At 39.3% G+C, this 16,530-nt stretch overlaps 2 protein-coding genes across 6 annotated transcripts in view; one reads left to right on the top strand and one right to left on the bottom strand.

The window, feature by feature from the left end:
• Positions 1 to 16,530, bottom strand: part of LOC139163077 (zinc finger protein 850-like) — a 249,510-nt gene that overhangs the window by 33,725 nt on the left and 199,255 nt on the right. The gene's annotated exons all lie outside the window — the stretch shown is intronic.
• Positions 1,799 to 16,259, top strand: LOC139163028 (zinc finger protein 850-like). 5 transcript variants are annotated; one of them, XM_070743945.1, is made up of 3 exons: positions 4,792 to 6,339; positions 7,644 to 7,667; positions 14,559 to 16,259. In XM_070743945.1, the coding sequence occupies exons 1-3, from the start codon at positions 5,049 to 5,051 to the stop codon at positions 16,094 to 16,096; spliced, it is 2,853 nt and encodes a 950-aa protein (XP_070600046.1). In that variant the 5' UTR covers positions 4,792 to 5,048; the 3' UTR covers positions 16,097 to 16,259. The 5 variants fall into 5 exon arrangements, 4 of the variants coding, with proteins under 4 accessions (XP_070600043.1, XP_070600046.1, XP_070600044.1 ...); XR_011558401.1 differs by lacking the exons at positions 4,792 to 6,339; positions 7,644 to 7,667; positions 14,559 to 16,259 and adding exons at positions 1,799 to 1,952; positions 3,909 to 4,739; XM_070743942.1 differs by lacking the exons at positions 4,792 to 6,339; positions 7,644 to 7,667 and adding an exon at positions 1,799 to 1,952 and having other exon boundaries at positions 13,558 to 16,259.

The raw sequence follows: 16,530 nt of genomic DNA, 5'->3' as shown, positions 1-16,530 counted from the left end.
GTACTCTGGTCCAATGCCATGCAGGGCTTTATAGGTCATAACTAACACTTTGAATTGTGACCAGAAACTGATCGGCAGCCAATGCAGGCCACGGGGTGTTGCAGAAAGGTGGCCGAATCTAGGAAGCCCCATGATGGCTCTTGCGGCCGCGTTCTGCACGATCTGAAGTTTCCGAACACTTTTCAGAGGTAGCCCCATGTAGAGAGCGTTGCAGTAATCGAATCTCGAGGTGATGAGGGCATGAGTGACTGTGAGCAGTGACTCCCTGTCCAAATAGGGCCGCAATTGGTGCACCATGCGAACCTGGGCAAACGCCTTTAAGATCTGTAGAGGAGCAGATTGGAACTGTCACGTGACATCACCCTTAATGATCAGGCTTAGTGTCAGATTCCAGTCCCAAATGGAGTCACTAAGAGAGGACTAATTGGGATGTCCCCACAGGAGTTGTGGACAGTATTTTCTGCCTTTATTTGCAGCTGTCCATGGGCAAAACTGTTCGTTCAAATCTTGCTGAGGTTTTAGATATCATTTAATCAGTTAAAGTCTGCACATCTCAAAAAGTAATGCAGAAGGTTGGACAGTAACAATCCTGGGATATTTTTTAGGCTAAAAATACAAATGGATTTCTACATATATAGATTTGTAGGTGTGTGCATTTCTGTTTCTTTAGATGCATATATCTGCACTTGTAGAATCTTCTCCCCAACATTGCCAGACATACATTGGAATATAGAACATGTATGTATGTATGTATGTATGTATGTATGTATGTATGTATGTATGGATGGATGGATGGATGTATTGATTGGTTGATTGGATTTGTATGCTGTCCCTCCAAGGATTCGGGGCGGCTCACAACATAATAAAAAACAATATACAATATAAAAATCTAAAATCCAATTGATAAAATTAACTGCTCTAAAAATCCTGGAACATTAAAAATCATTCAATCACATTCAACAAGCATACGTTGCACTCGTAAACCACCAGGTTTTTAGATGTAAAACTATAAATCACCCAAGAAAAAAATCCCGCTTTCATATAATGTATGAGCTGTACAATTCATTTGAAATTAAAACTGAAATCTTTCCTGGGGAAGAAATGACCAAAAAAAGAAAGAACACCCCAACCTTACAACAACATTGTTTTATAAAGATGTGAACCTTTAAAAACTACTTTCTAGAAGCACTTTTTCATTGCAGGGCGGGAATTTTTAGACCAGCTTTCTACAAACTGGTTTCATCCAAGTGCTTTTTGTTCAAGGCGCTTGGGAATAAATAACTATGACAATCATTAAGTATTGTACCTCATGATTCTTGACAGATGTACTTTTTCTTTTATGCACACTGAGAGCAGCTGCACTAAAGATAAATTCCGTGTGTGTCCAATCACACTTGGTCAATAAAGAATTCTATTCTATTCTATAGCTGGCAATTGCGAAGGCTGCTCTGAGCAATTCTGCCTTCTAGCAGGATTTAGACTCCCCGATAATACAGACATGAAGATCACATCTACTTCCTTATCTAGACGGGGTTCCGAGGCAATGCCAGTGGATTCTTCCCGGTTCACGGTTGACAACCATTTAGAGCCACCCAGAAACAAGAACTTCATGAACTTTTAGGTCTCAGCACTTGGATAAACTTGTGAACCTAAAGCAGTGAATACAGTACAGTACCGGCATCGCTAGTCTAGTGGGAGTCTTGTACAGGCGGAGATTGAAAGGGTGAAAACGATAGAGGTTTAGATTGCTAGAGGGGATAAGGAGTGTAACTTCCTCTTCCGCTGATAGAGGATTATGGCGTCGGCGGAGTCTCTTGTGCCATTTAAAGGGTCTAAGTGGCTCCTGGGAGGTGAGTGGGGGGCAGGTCGGAGGAGAAACCGGGAGCAAGTCGGGCACTTTGGGTTCCTGCACGGTGTGTGAAGCAGAGGAAGCAACGAGGCTGAAACATGAGGTCTGCTGCTGCTGCATATTCTTTCTCTTCCCAAATGTTGTTATCCTTTTGCTGCATGTTTTAAAACAGATGCCTGTGATTTTCTATTGAGGGATTTGGGACATTTAAAGGAGTCTTCCATATAATTTTCATATTTCTTAACCACCCACCTCCCTCACCTTCACCTAACACGTCATTCCTTGTGATTTTATTGAGATGTTGCTTTCCTGGCAAGCGAGGAATTTCACGGCCAAAACGGATGCTTTAAATTTAGCATTATGATTTGGACGCCATTTCATCTATTAATGTCCCCATCTTTTTAAAATTAGATCAAACAAACTCAGTGAATGCACTTTGAAATGTTTTGAAGATTCAAATACACACAATTTTCTACATATATAATTTTTAGATATACAGTATATATAGGTGTGCATGTATAAACCTGCATTTTCAGATAATTTTAAGAACAGCTTTTGATTTATCCAAACCAATGAGAATTTCATGATTTGAAATATGAATGAGTATTTGAACTTTGATTTTGCTGTTCTATGTGCGTAATGAATCATAATGAGGTTAAACTAGCATTTTGATATTTCTGCTTTTTTAGAATAGAAATGGAATAGAATAGAATTTTATTGGCCAAGTGTTATTGGACATACAAGGAATTTGTCTTGGTGCAGATGCTCTCGGCGTACATAAAAGAAAAAGATACATTTGTCAAGAATCATGTGGTACAACACTTAATGATTGTCATAGGGGTCAAATAAGCAACGAAGAAACAATCAATATTAATAAAAATCTTAGGATACAAGCAACAAGTTACAGTCATAAGACTCCTAAGTGGTGGGGGGAAAGGATAGGAATGATGAGAAAAACTAGTAGAATAGAAGTGCAGATTTAGTAAAAAGTCTGACAATGTTGAGGGAATTATTTGTTTAGTAGAGTGATGGCGTTCGGGAAAAAACTGTTCTTGTGTTTAGTTGTCTTGGTGTGCAGTGCTCTGTAGCGACCTTGCGAGGGGTCACTAAATATTTTCCCCGCCCTCTTTTTGACTCGTGCAGTATAGAATAGAATAGAATAGAATTTTATTGGCCAAGTGTGATTGGACACACAAGGAATTTGTCTTGGTGCATATGCTCTCAGCGTACATAAAATAAAATATACATTTGTCAAGAATCATGTGGTACAACACTTAATGATTGTCATAGGGATCAAATAAGCAATGAAGAAGCAATATTAATAAAAATCTTAGAATATAAGCAACAAGTTACAGTCATTCAGTCAACATGGGAGGAAATGGGTGATAGGAATTATGAGAAAAACTAGTAGAATAGAAGTGCAGATTTAGTAGAAAGTCTGACAGTGTTGAGGGAATTATTTGTTTAGTAGAGTGATGGCGTTCGGGAAAAAACTGTTCTTGTGTCTAGTTGTCTTGGTGTGAAGTGCTCTGTAGCGACGTTGCGAGGGGTCAGTAAATATTTTCCCCGCCCTCTTTTTGACTCGTGCAGTATACAGGTACTCAATGGAAGGCAGGTTGGCAGCAATTGTTTTTTCTGCAGTTCTGATTATCATCTGAAGTCTGTGTCGGTCCTGTTGGGTTGCAGCACCAAACCAGACAGTTATAGAGGTGCAGATGACAGACTCAATGATTCCTCTGTAGAACTGTATCAGCAGCTCCTTGGGCAGTTTGAGCTTCCTGAGCTGGCGCAGAAAGAACATTCTTTGTTGTGCTTTTTTGATGATGTTTTTGATGTTAGGTGACCATTTTAGGTCTTGAGATATGATAGAACCTAGGAATTTGAAGGTCTCTACTGTTGATACTGTGTTGTCTAGTATTGTGAGAAGTGGAAGGGTGGAAGGGTTTCTCCTAAAGTCTACCACCGTTTCTACGGTTTTGAGTGTGTTCAGTTCTAGATTGTTCTGGTCTAGTTTTCCAGTTTTGTAGTAATATGTGGATTTTTTTCCCTGTCCTCCCAGGTTCCGCAGCTATTTTATAAACCAATCAATTAATAGGAATCTTACAAAGAAAGTGGATGTCAAGAATAGCTCTCTGGACAATCGGGAATGAGAAACAGCATTAAAATGCAAAACAAACCATCAATCAAAAGTTTCTCCTCTTCTTCCGGAAAATGTTAAAACTTCTCTTTCTTCAGCCAATGGAGGGAGTCAAGGGAGAGAATAACAGAAACAGGGTTTTCAAGTGGAAGAAATAGATTAGGTGGAAGAGGAGAAAATATTCCATTAAAAGATAAAAAAGTTTTAAATACCAAATTCAGAAAACGTGGGAAATAGAAAAGATCCCTTGGATAGCCAAAGGCATTAATGAAAGACATTGATGAAGGAAAGAGTATCTTGAGTCAAAGTACTACCAGATAAGAGATCAGAATTTTTTTTGCCTTTATGAATCCAAGAATATTTGCAAAAAACCCCCCACAGACTGCCTATTGCAGGACAAATACAGATTGCAGATTGAAGGCAAGCAGCCCTCCCCCAGTGGGTCGACCTCTAGGGAGGCACAGGATGCCATGATTGCCGCATCAAAATGAAGCAACGAAGAGAATTTTCTCAATGAGACGACCTCGGTTGAATCAAGATCGCTCCTTTTATTGTATTTTACTTTTCCTGACATGTGGTACAGAATAACCAATTCGCGAACGCCACATACATTAAGCCATCCTCCAACTACCATTCACTCATGCACTGTATAAGGCAACCTCCTCGTGACTTCCCTATAGATAATTAACAGAAGCTCCATTCTTTGCCTTTTCCTGGATTGTGTGTTTACTGATGATTAGCAAAGGAATGAGAGTAAGGCATATATTTCCTTATATGGAAGTTAGCTATACGTTTTCTTCATGCTGTATATCAAGTTAATTATTTTCCATGTGGTCATGGATTCTGCAGGTTGCTTACTCAGCCTGGACTTTGCTGCCTTTCAATAGAGGAAGAATAAGGTTTTATTCAGCACCCAATTAGGCCAAAACATCACTCTCCAGTAATATTCCATTCCAATGTTCAGTGCCTATGAACCTATGATTACAACAGCAGATCACAGTTAATTTATCCACAGAAGGATCTATTCCATTTACTTTACTCAGAACAGGACTCTTGTGACTCATGGAACAGGCGATGCAGGAGGAGCAGTTCTACCAGTGCTCCCAATGTGGCAAAAAAGTGAGCATGCACACCAATCTGATGAGACATAAGAAGACTCATAATGGGGAGAAAATCTTTGAATGTCCTGATTGTGTGAAAGGTTTCACTTGGAATTCTGATCAGAGAGAGAAACTGTATGAGTGTCTGGATAGGGGGGAAATGTTTAGTCAGGATTCCACCCTGCTGATAAACAATTGGCCTCACACAGGACAGAAACCATATAAATGCCAAGATTGTGGAAAAAGTTTCAATTGGAATTCTCTCCTAGTAGAACATCACAGAATTCACACAGGAGAGAAACCATATGAGTGTCCTGATTGTGGGAAAGATTTCTCTCAGAAATCTGGCCTGGTGAAACACCAAAGGATTCACACTGGCGAGAAACCATATGAGTGTTCAGATTGTGGAAAAGGTTTCAAGGGGAATTCTGACCTGGCGATACACCAAAGAATCCACACAGGTGAAAAACCATATGAGTGTCTACAGTGTGGGAAAAGATTCATTCAAAATTTCCACCTTGTGCGACATCACAGGATTCACACAGGAGAGAAACCATATAGGTGTCCAAATTGTGCAAAAAGTTTCAGTCAGAATTCTGACCTGGTGATACACCAGAGGACTCACACGCAAGAGAAACCATATCAGTGCTCAGATTGTGGGAAAAGATTCAGTTGTAATTCTGATGTGCTGAAACATCAGAGAACTCACACAGCAGAGAAACCATATAAATGTCATTGTGGGAAAAGTTTCAGTCAGAATTCCTACCTGATGAAACACCAGAAGACTCACACAGGAGAGAAGCCATATAAATGTCATTGTGGAAAAAGTTTCAGTCAGAATTCCTGTCTGGTGAAACACCAGAGGATTCACAAAGAAAAGAAAACTTATGAGTGTCCAAAATGTGGGGAGCATTTCAGTTGCAAGTCTCAACTAGTGAAGCATCGGAAGTCTCACAGAGAAGAGAGACTGTACGAGTGTCCAGATTGTGAGAAAAGTTTCACTCAAAATTCCAAGCTGGTGAGACACCAGAGAACTCACACAGGAGAGAAACCATATGAATGTCCTGATTGTGGGAAAAGTTTCAGTCAGAATTCCAACCTGTTGTTACACCAGAAAACTCACACAGGAGAAAGACCGTATCAGTGTCCAGATTGTGAGAAAAGTTTTAGTCAGAATTCCTACCTGGCGATACACCAGAAAACTCATACTGGAGAAAAACCATATCAATGTCCTGATTGTGGGAAAAAATTCTGTCATAATTTCTACTTGGTGAAACACCAGAGAACTCACACAAGAGAGAAACCATATGAGTGCCTTGAATGTGGGAAAAGTTTTACTTGGAATTCCCATTTGGTGATACACCAGAGGACCCACACAGGAGAGAAACCATATGAATGTCCAGATTGTGGGAAAAATTTCAGTAGTAAGGCTAACCTTATAAAACATGTAAGGTTACACATAGGGGAGTAACCATTCAAATAGCTGGATCGCAAACAGTGTTTCACACGAAGTTCCTTATCACACAAGAAATTCCATAAGAGGCAACATTTGATATAGAGGAATCTTGGATTTTTTATTTTTATTTTTTTCATTGGAAACCCATCTGAATAATTATATAATTACAGTGTTCCCTCGATTTTCGCGGGTTCGAACTTCGCGAAAAGTCTATACCACGGTTTTTCAAAAAATATTAATTAAAAAATACTTTGCGGGTTTTTTCCCTATACCACGGTTTTTCCCACCCGATGACGTCATATGTCATCGCCAAACTTTTGTCTGCTTTTAATAAATATTTTTTAAAATAAACTTTAATAAATAAACATGGTGAGTAACAATCTAAATGGTTGCTAAAGGAATGGGAAATTGCAATTTAGGGTTTTAAAGTGTTAAAGGAAGGTTTGTGATACTGTTCATAGCCAAAAATAGTGTATTTACTTCCGCATCTCTACTTCGTGGAAATTCGATGTTCGCGGGCGGTGTCGGAACGCATCCCCCGCGAAAAGTGAGGGAACACTGTACTTGCATGATTCCCTTTAGTAAACGTCTTGGTATCAAACATAAGGGAGGAATAGAATGGAAAAACAGAGTTGGAAGAGAATTTGTATTTCATCCAATCCAACCCCCTTGCTCAAAATCACTACAGGATTAGCGGCATATAAAGTTAATAAATATAAGCAAACATCTGTTTCCAAATCATGTTTCTGAGGAGGAGGTATGTCCTCTTATTCTAGTACTTAGGGAAATAGCTAGATCTTCTTTACTTTGTAGAAGACTTGGAGAAGAAAGGCCTCCAAACATCAGGGGAAAAGTTTTTCATAGGGCAGGACCTTCAACAGAAAAGACTCACTTCCTATCTCTAATCGGATGGTGTGGGGCAGGGGTCAGCAACCTTAAACACTAAGAGTACCTTTTGAACTCATTTCCCACATAAAAGAAAACACCAGGAGCCACAAAACTCTTCCCATGCCTATTTCCTGAGCGGCCACACAACTAGCATATATAGTTGAATGAAACATGTTTTCTTCTGAAACTTTTCTTGGATTTATCCATGGTTAGCCTACTGGAGGGGGGAGTTGAAAAGCTTGATAAATTGTGCATCAATGGGTGTCGCACATTGGCAGTGGTGATGCATATTTTGAGCGACGGAGCCACAGCAGAAGGATGAAAGAGCCACATGGGATTCCAGAGCTGCAGGTTGCTGACCCTCTGTTGTGAGAGATGGCCGTTGTGGTCTTCCAGGGCCAAAGCAGCAGCTAGAACAGTGATTTTCAACCTTTTTTGAGCCATGGCACATTTTTTACATTTACAAAACCCTGGGGCACATTGAGTGGGGCGGGGGTGGTGGTAAAAAAAGTTTGGACAAAAAAATTCTCTCTCTTCCTCCCATTCGCTCTATTTCTCTCTCCCTCTTTCTCTCCCTTCCTTCCTCTTTCTTTCGCTCTCTCTCCATCCCTCTTTCTTTCTCTTCCTTCCTCTCTTTTTTGCTCTCTTTCTCTCTCCCTCCCTACCTCCCTCTATGTCTTTCTCTCTCTCTCCTTCCCTCCCTCTCTTTCTCTCTCTCTCTTGCTTTCTTTCTCTTGTTCTCTTTCTCTCTCTCTTGTTCTCTTTTTCTCTCTCTCTCTTTCTTTCTCTTTCTTTTTCTCTCTCTTGCTTTCTTTCTCTCTCTGAGCTTCACGGCACACCTGACCATGTCCAACGGTACACTAGTGTGCCGCGGCACACTGGTTGAAAAACACTGAGCTAGAAGGTGCATTGAGGTCAGATCAGGAGCAAGTAGAGTTGCCTGGTTTTCTCCATGGTGTAAAAGCAGAGAGGGAACTAGGCTGCTATATTTTCCTTCCCACCCCAGAATTCCACATGTGCTGGCTTTAAAACCGATACCCACAATTTTCCACTGGTTGTAAAAAGTCTCCTTCAACTTAAGATTGATTCCTTTGGATTTTATGGACATCATGTTTTCTTAGCAACAATATGGGATGGATCTGCCACTGGTTTCTTTTGGGATTTTATTTTTATTCCCATGTTTACCTAATAAGCATAGTATTATTTCTACTTGTAATAAAGGCAGGATGTAAATATATATGCATATATGTATTTTTATCTATTAAGAAAATATATATGGCAGCCCAACTCAAGGTGGCTCCAGGCAGTTACAGCAGTAAAACCCTAATACAGAACATGCAAATGACAAAATGCAGAGCCATATAGAGAAACCAATATATCGATTGCATTGCATCTGTGCCGCCTCGCTTCCTGGGCAGAAGCAATTAAGAGTGACGGGGAACCCTTTGGCCAGGGGTCCCCAAACTTTTTACACAGGGGGCCAGTTCACTGTCCCCCGGACTGTTGGAGGGCCAGACTATAAAAAAATACTATGAACAAATCCCTATGCACACTGCACATACCTTGTTTTAAAGTGAAAAACAAAATGGGAACGTACTATTTAGAGGGGGGAGAAGATCTGAAATTCATATATGTTTATGTTTTGTTTTTAATTTTCTTTTGTTAACATCTGATTGGCTATACAAGGTTTTCTTGGCTTATGAAAAATGTATAAAGAAATAAGGAAGCACTTTGACATAATGGTTAATAAGTTAGAAATATAATTGGTGTTGCACTTTTTGAAGGAACATTAAGAAGGGAATTTAATTAAAAGAAAATGAATGTAACTGGATGACAAAATTAGAAAAAAAAACCCTTTTGCAACTTTTTTGATTATTGATGTTAGTTACTAACAAAATACCACATTTTATTCATGGAAAATTAGATGGTACACTGTGTTGTTTGAATGTATGTTGAGAAAAAAATTAAAAAAAAAATACCCCCCAAAAAACAGTCCTTCCTTCCTCTGTCCCTCCATTTCATTCTTCCTTCCTTCCTTCCTTGTTCCCTCCATTTCTCCTTCTTTCCTTCCTTCCTTCATTCCTCTCCACTTCTCCTTCCTTCCCTCTCTTTCCCTTTTCTTTCTTTCTCTCATTTCCCTGTGCTCTTGTCACTCACTGGCGGGCCGGATAAATGGCCTCAGTGGGCCGCATGTGGCCCGCGGGCCATAGTTTGGGGACCACTGCCTTTGGCCTTGGTGTCGAACAGCTACGTGAGCTTGGGTGGACTGTCCCTTTACCCCTCTGTGGTGTGCCTTCCCATGGCCACGTGTTGAGCGGGGTTCCCAAAACCAGAAATATGGTCGCTTCTCAGCAGTCAAAAAGTCTTCCAGGGGGGGAGGTGGAGGGAATAGGGCTTTACCTTATTCCATAAGATCACGTTGCATATTCTTTCTCTTTCCATTTGCTGACTAAGCAAAAGCAAAAATAAATAAATAAATAAATTCAAGGAAATCCTACAAATGCAGACTTTACTATCTTCTTAGTACTTAGGTACTAAGCCCCTCAGTTTACTCAATTAAACATTTTTATACTGGTCCCATTTTGGGGGCCAGAGGTGCTCAAGTGTAGTGGTTCATATTGTGCAATGTAACAGAAGTAAAAACTTGTCAAAACATTGTCTAAGAAAATACACTTGATTAGAGGCCTTGTAGCGGTTGTAGCACTAATATCTATCTATGAAGACTGAGAGTTTAGGATTTTGCTCTCTGTAGTATAGGAAAAGAAAGACAAGTCTGTGTATTTGTAATTAGAGTATTTGTAAAAGATATCGTTGAATTTCTGATGATATTTTGTCATCTTGTTAAAATGTTAGAATGAAATAAATCAGATTACTGTTTGGTCAGTAATTCTAAAATTATTTTACCAGTTAACCTGCAATCTCTACACTCTTCAGTTTGATTTTATCCAGAAAAAAAATCACATCCTTTTAGTCTCTACTATAGGAAACAGCTTAATTTTCACAAGGAGAAATAGTACTAAAGAAATGTATGTGTATATGAATTTATTGAAAAAAGAAAATTGAAAAAAGAAAAAAGAAAATCATATGCCTTAACAAAGATTCTTATTTTGCAATGATATTAAATGTAGGTAGAAGTTGTACCCAAGTGAACCTGAAATGTTTAAGTTGTTTGCAATTGAAAAATATTGTTGGAAAAAAAGTGGGGATCATTAGTATAATTTCATATTCCTTAATATTCAGAGAAGTTTAGAGCAGTAGAACATTACTTTGTAATGTAGGCAAGAATTTGATTTCTTATGCTAAAATTTAAAAGAGTGAAAATTAATAAGAATAACAAAGTGAACATTTTCTTTATTGATATGTGGCCAACATTAAAATCTGTATCCATGGTAATAAATTCCATTGGGAAGTACTGTTAGATTTGTGGATAAAGCTGAATTTGGCCCTCAAGATAAATAATAGGTTTTTAAATCAGTTATTTATCAGTTTTTGTTTTGATCATACAATGAAAAATACTGATGAAGTTATATACCATTATTTTGAGTTAGTTCTACATATACTGAGAAGTTGCTTGTTTTTTCAAAACCACTCTTTAGAATCACTTTCTCCTTAGTAGATACAATCTATATTATCTAAATCAAGATAAATTATAAAGTTTAAAATAGTCTATTTCTGAGAAATTTCTGCTGGTGAAATACAAATTAAAAATGAGTACCAGCCTTTAAAAATTGGACGAAAGAGTGTAATGTGTACACATTGCACTCTCTAGCATAGTGGCATGGTGTAAAATAGCAAATGTCAGAACTTCTGTCTGGGTGGTGGAATATGATCACTGTATTTGTAACTATATTGCATAATTTAATCTCTACATGGCGACATACTGTAATTAGTGCACCTAATACTTAAGTTCACTAAACAGAAAACCAGTCACATGACATCTGATCACATGGCCTGCAAGCCACTCACCCAGTCACATGGTAGGCAAGGCACTCCCACCCAGTCACATGACCTTTAAGCCAGTCCCAAGTCACATGATCAACAAACCACTCCCACCTGGTCACATGGCCGACAAGCCACTCCTACTAGTCACATGACCATCAATATGGCAGTAAAAATTTTGGCTGCTTTATACTGTATACAAAGATATAACAATGTTTATATACTGTACATGATACTAGTAAGAGACAACCATTAAGACAGGGGATGGAAGGCACATTGGTGCACTTATGCATGCTCTTTACTGACCTCTTAGGAATTAGGAGAGGTCTCTTTTTAGTGGACCAACTGTTTCCTTGATTTTTTTTCTTGTTTATGTGTTGAAAGAAACTTTTTAAAAATTATAGTTGACTTTTGTTGCAAGTCTTTGTATATTCTGGGCTTTTGCCAGGAATGGGCTGCTGCCCGGGTGGGAGGGAACGCAGTGGGGTAGGAAAAATAGAACTCCACCCCAGAGTACCCAATTTGCACTGAAAGATGTTGAAACGAAATGCATAATTGAGATATTCCTTTCCCCCAAGGCCTATACAATTTATGCATGGTATGTTTGTGTGTATGTTTGGTTTTTAATAAGGGTTTTTAAATTATTTTAAATATTAGATTTGTCATATGCTGTTTTATTATTGTTGTTAGCCGCCCCGAGTCTACGGAGAGGGGCAGCATACAAATCTAATAAATAATAATAATAATAATAATAATAATAATAATAATAATAAGCCACGCCCACAGTGTGATAGTAAAAATTTTGGTAGCCCTTCAGTGGCTTTTGCTGTCCTGGTTTTTCCTTTGCAGGTTCTGGCTATCTGTTGGTACTCTGCCTTAGTTATGTGTTCCTCTTTCCATTTTTTGTATTTGTCTGAAGCAGACAAATGGTTTGGTTGTTTTCCCTTTACTTCCCCACTTTCCTTTGGTTTACTTTCAGCAACAATGAGTTCACTCTTGGGAGCCATGAAATAAAATGTTTACGATAAATTGTCATGGACGAAACCTATTCCTGTACTCGGTGGGAGTCGAATCAATTAAAACCTTTAGAGTAGAAATAGAACGAGGGTGTTTTCCAGCTCTACGTCACTAGATGGCGCTCAAGAAAGAAGAAACACTCGAGACTAGAAAGCGGCGAATTCACCACAGAAGTGGCTTTGCTAATCTACTGGGGAGTCCGAGGCGGAGATGGAACGAGTTAAAACGATAGAGGACTGGGTTGCTAGAGAGGATTTTTGAGAGGAGCTTCCTCTTCCGGCTCACCGACATGATGATGGCGTCGGGGAAGCCTTTTGTACCGTTTCAAGGGTGGAACCGGCTCCTGGGAGGTGAGTGGAAGGCAGGTCAGAGGAGAAGCTGGGAGCAAGTCAGGCCCTTTCGGCCCTCCACAGCCTTTGGGCCCTCCACAGCCTGGAAGCAGAGGAAACAACGAGGCCAAAAGATGTTGGCTGCTGCTGTATGTTGTTGTTATTATTAATTATAATTATTATTTATTAGATTTGTATGTTGCCCCTCTCCGTAGACTCTTTCTCTCCCCGAATGTTTTATCATTTTGCTGCATGATTTAAAATTGCTGCCCATGATTTTACCAATGGGAGATTTGGGAAATTTAAAAAGTCTTTTTTCCCCTTCATATCTCTATCTCCCTCAATCTTCGCATAACACTTTATTTCCTTGTGAATGTTATTGACATGCTGCTTTCCTATCAAGCGAGGACTTTCATGGGCAAAACAGATGTTTTAAATCTTGCCTGGGATTCGGGCACCATCTCCTCTATTTGTGTCTTTCTGAAATTAGATCAAACAAATGAAGTGAATCCACTTCTGAAACATTTTGCGGATGGAAATACACATAGTTTTTGTACATAGATAAATTTATGGGTGCATATTTATGTACACATATATGTGTATCTGTATAAACCTCAATATTTTCAGGTACTTTTTATAACATTTTGCAGTGATAATAATTTGAGATCTACCAAAGCAAACTAGAGAATTTCATGATTTGAAACATGAGTGGATAGTTGAGGTTTGATTTAGCTACATGTCTATGTGCCTCATAAATCACAATGAAAGTTAGAGGTTAAACAAGATTTTTGATAGTTTTGCCTTTTCATAGTAATATATGCATTTTTTTTGCTTTTTCCCAGGTTCTTCAACCATTTAATAAACAATAATGAAACTAATCCATTAATCTTATAAACGAAGTGGATGTCAAGAGGAGCAGTCTGGACAACAGAGAATGAGAAGCAGCATTGGAATGCAGAACAAACCATAGATCAAAATCTTTCCCACTTTTTCAGAAAATGCTAAAACTCTTCTCGTTCCTCAGCAGATGAAGGAGAAACAAAGGAGAGAATAACAGGAACAGAATTTTCAGGTGGAAAAAAATAGATGATATGGAACTGAAGAAAATATTGCATGAAAAGGTAAAAAGCTATAATTACTGAATTAAGAAAATGTTGGAAATAGAAAAGATCCCTTGGACAGCCAAAGGCATTAATGAATGCCATTGAGGAAGGAAAGAGTGTCTTGAATCAAAACACCACCAGATAAAGGATTGGAAGTATTTTTCACCCCCTCGTGAATCCAAGAATATCAGTGTTGGAAAACCCCCACAGACTGCCTATTTTGGAAAAACCACAGATTGCAGATCATAGTTAATTTATGCACAGGAGGAGCGTGTGAAAACCCTAACAAATGCTTAGATACCAAAAATTTACTTTACTCAGAATAGGAGTTTCATGACTCATGGAACATCCGATGCAGGAGGAGCAGTTCTACCAGTGCTCCCAATGTGGCAAAAAATTTAGCATGCAAACCAGTTTGGCAAGACACAAGAGGAGTCACACTGGGGAGAACCTTTTTGAATATCCTGATTGTGTGAAAAGTTTCACTTTGAATTCTGACCTGGTGATGCAAGGGAAACCGTATCAGTGTCTATTTTGTGGGAAGGGTTTCAGCTGGAATTCTCTCCTGGTGGAACATCAGAGGACTCACACAGGAGAGAAACCACATGAGTGTCCTGATTGTGGGAAAGATTTCTCTTGGAAATCTGACCTGGTGTTACACCAGAGGACTCACACGGGAGAGAAACCGTATGAGTGTTCTGATTGTGGAAAAGGTTTCAAGTCTAATTCTCATCTGGTAGTGCACCAAAGAATTCACACAGGTGAAAAACCATATGAGTGTCTACAGTGTGGAAAACGTTTCACTCAAAATTCCCTCCTTTTGCGACATCATAGAACTCATACTGGAGAGAAACCATATAAGTGTCCAGACTGTGGGAAAAGTTTCAGCCAGAGTTTTGACATGTTGTTGCACCAGAGGACTCACATGCAAAAGAAACCGTATGAGTGTTCAACTTGTGGGAAAGGTTTCAGTTGCAATTCTGAGCTGGTGAAACATCAGATAAGTCATACAGGACAGAAACCATATAAATGTCATTGTGGGAAAGGTTTCAGTCAGAATTCCTATCTCGTAAAACACCAGAGGACACACACCGAGGAGAAACCATATAAATGTTGTGATTGTAGTAAAAGTTTCAGTCAGAATTCCTATCTGGTGAAACATCGGAGGACTCACACGGGTGAGAAACTGTATAAGTGTCCACAATGTGGGAAAGATTTCTCTTGGAAATGTGACCTGGTGAAACACCGGAGGATTCACACAGGAGAGAAACCATATGAGTGTTCAGATTGTGGAAAAAGTTTCAGTTGCAATTCTGACCTGGTGAAACACCAGAGGACTCACACTGGAGAGAAACCATATGAGTGTCCAGAATGTGGGAAAGATTTCTCTTGGAAATCTGACCTGGTGAAACACCAGAGGATTCACACAGGAGAGAAAGCATATGAGTGTTCAGATTGTGGAAAAAGTTTCAACTCTAATTCTCATCTGATGATACACCAGAGGATTCACACAGGTGAAAAACTCTATGAGTGTCTTCAGTGTGGGAAAGGCTTTGTTCAAAATGCCTTCCTTTTGCGACATTACAGGATTCATACGGGAGAGAAACCATATAAGTGTCCAGATTGTGGGAAAAGTTTTAGTCAGAATTTTAACATGGTGTTACACCAGAGGACTCACACGGGAGAGAAACCGTATGAGTGTTCTGATTGTGGGAAAAGTTTTAGTAAGAGTTCCTACCTGGTAGAACACCAGAGGACTCACACTGGAAATAAAATGTTTGAGTGTCCTGATTGTGGGAAAAGTTTCACTTGGAGTTCCAAGCTGTTGAGACACCAGAGGACTCACACAGGAGAGAAACCATACGAATGTCTGTATTGTGGGAAACGTTTCAATCAGAACTCCCACTTGGTGATTCACCAGAGGACTCACACAGGAGAAAAACCATATCAGTGTCCAGATTGTGGGAAAAGTTTCAGTCACAATTTCTATTTGGTGATACACCAGAAAACTCACACAGGAGACAAACCATATCAGTGTTCAGATTGTGGGAAGAGTTTCTGTAACAATTCCTACTTGGTGAAACACCAGAGGACTCACACAGGAGAGAAACCGTATGAATGTCCTGAATGTGGGAAAAGCTTTAGTTGGAATTCCAGTTTGGTAATACACTGGAGGACTCACACAGGAGAGAAACCGTATGAATGTCCGGATTGTGGGAAAGATTTCCGCTATAGGGCTGGCCTTATAAATCATGTAAGGTTACACATAGGAGAATAACCATTCAAATAGCCAGATAGCAGTATTTCCCACAAAATTCTTCTCTTATCACACACAAGACATTTCACATGGCAAAATTTGATGTGTATAGAGGAATCTTGATTTTTGTTGGTTGCATTTCATTGGAAACCCAGCTGAGCAATTAAACATTTAATTACTTGCATGATTCTCTTTAATGAAATTTGTCTTAGTATCAAACATGAGGGATATAAGAGATAAGATGGAAGGGACTTTTTACGTCATCTAGTCCAACCCCCTATTCAAGCAGCAGATCCTATACTAGGGATATCAAACTGGATTTCTTTAAGGGCTGGATCAGCAATGTTATCTGGGGAGTGGGAGCAAGACAGGGTGGACTCATGCAGCAGACTCTATATCATTTCTGACAAGTGGCAATCGACACTACTTGAAAGCCTCCAATGATGAAGCAACCA

This window comes from Erythrolamprus reginae, chromosome 2, assembly GCF_031021105.1.
Source record: "Erythrolamprus reginae isolate rEryReg1 chromosome 2, rEryReg1.hap1, whole genome shotgun sequence".
Classification (NCBI taxonomy): domain Eukaryota; kingdom Metazoa; phylum Chordata; class Lepidosauria; order Squamata; family Dipsadidae; genus Erythrolamprus; species Erythrolamprus reginae.
Note: the sequence above shows the minus strand (reverse complement) of the source record. Positions and strands in the feature narration are given on the sequence as shown.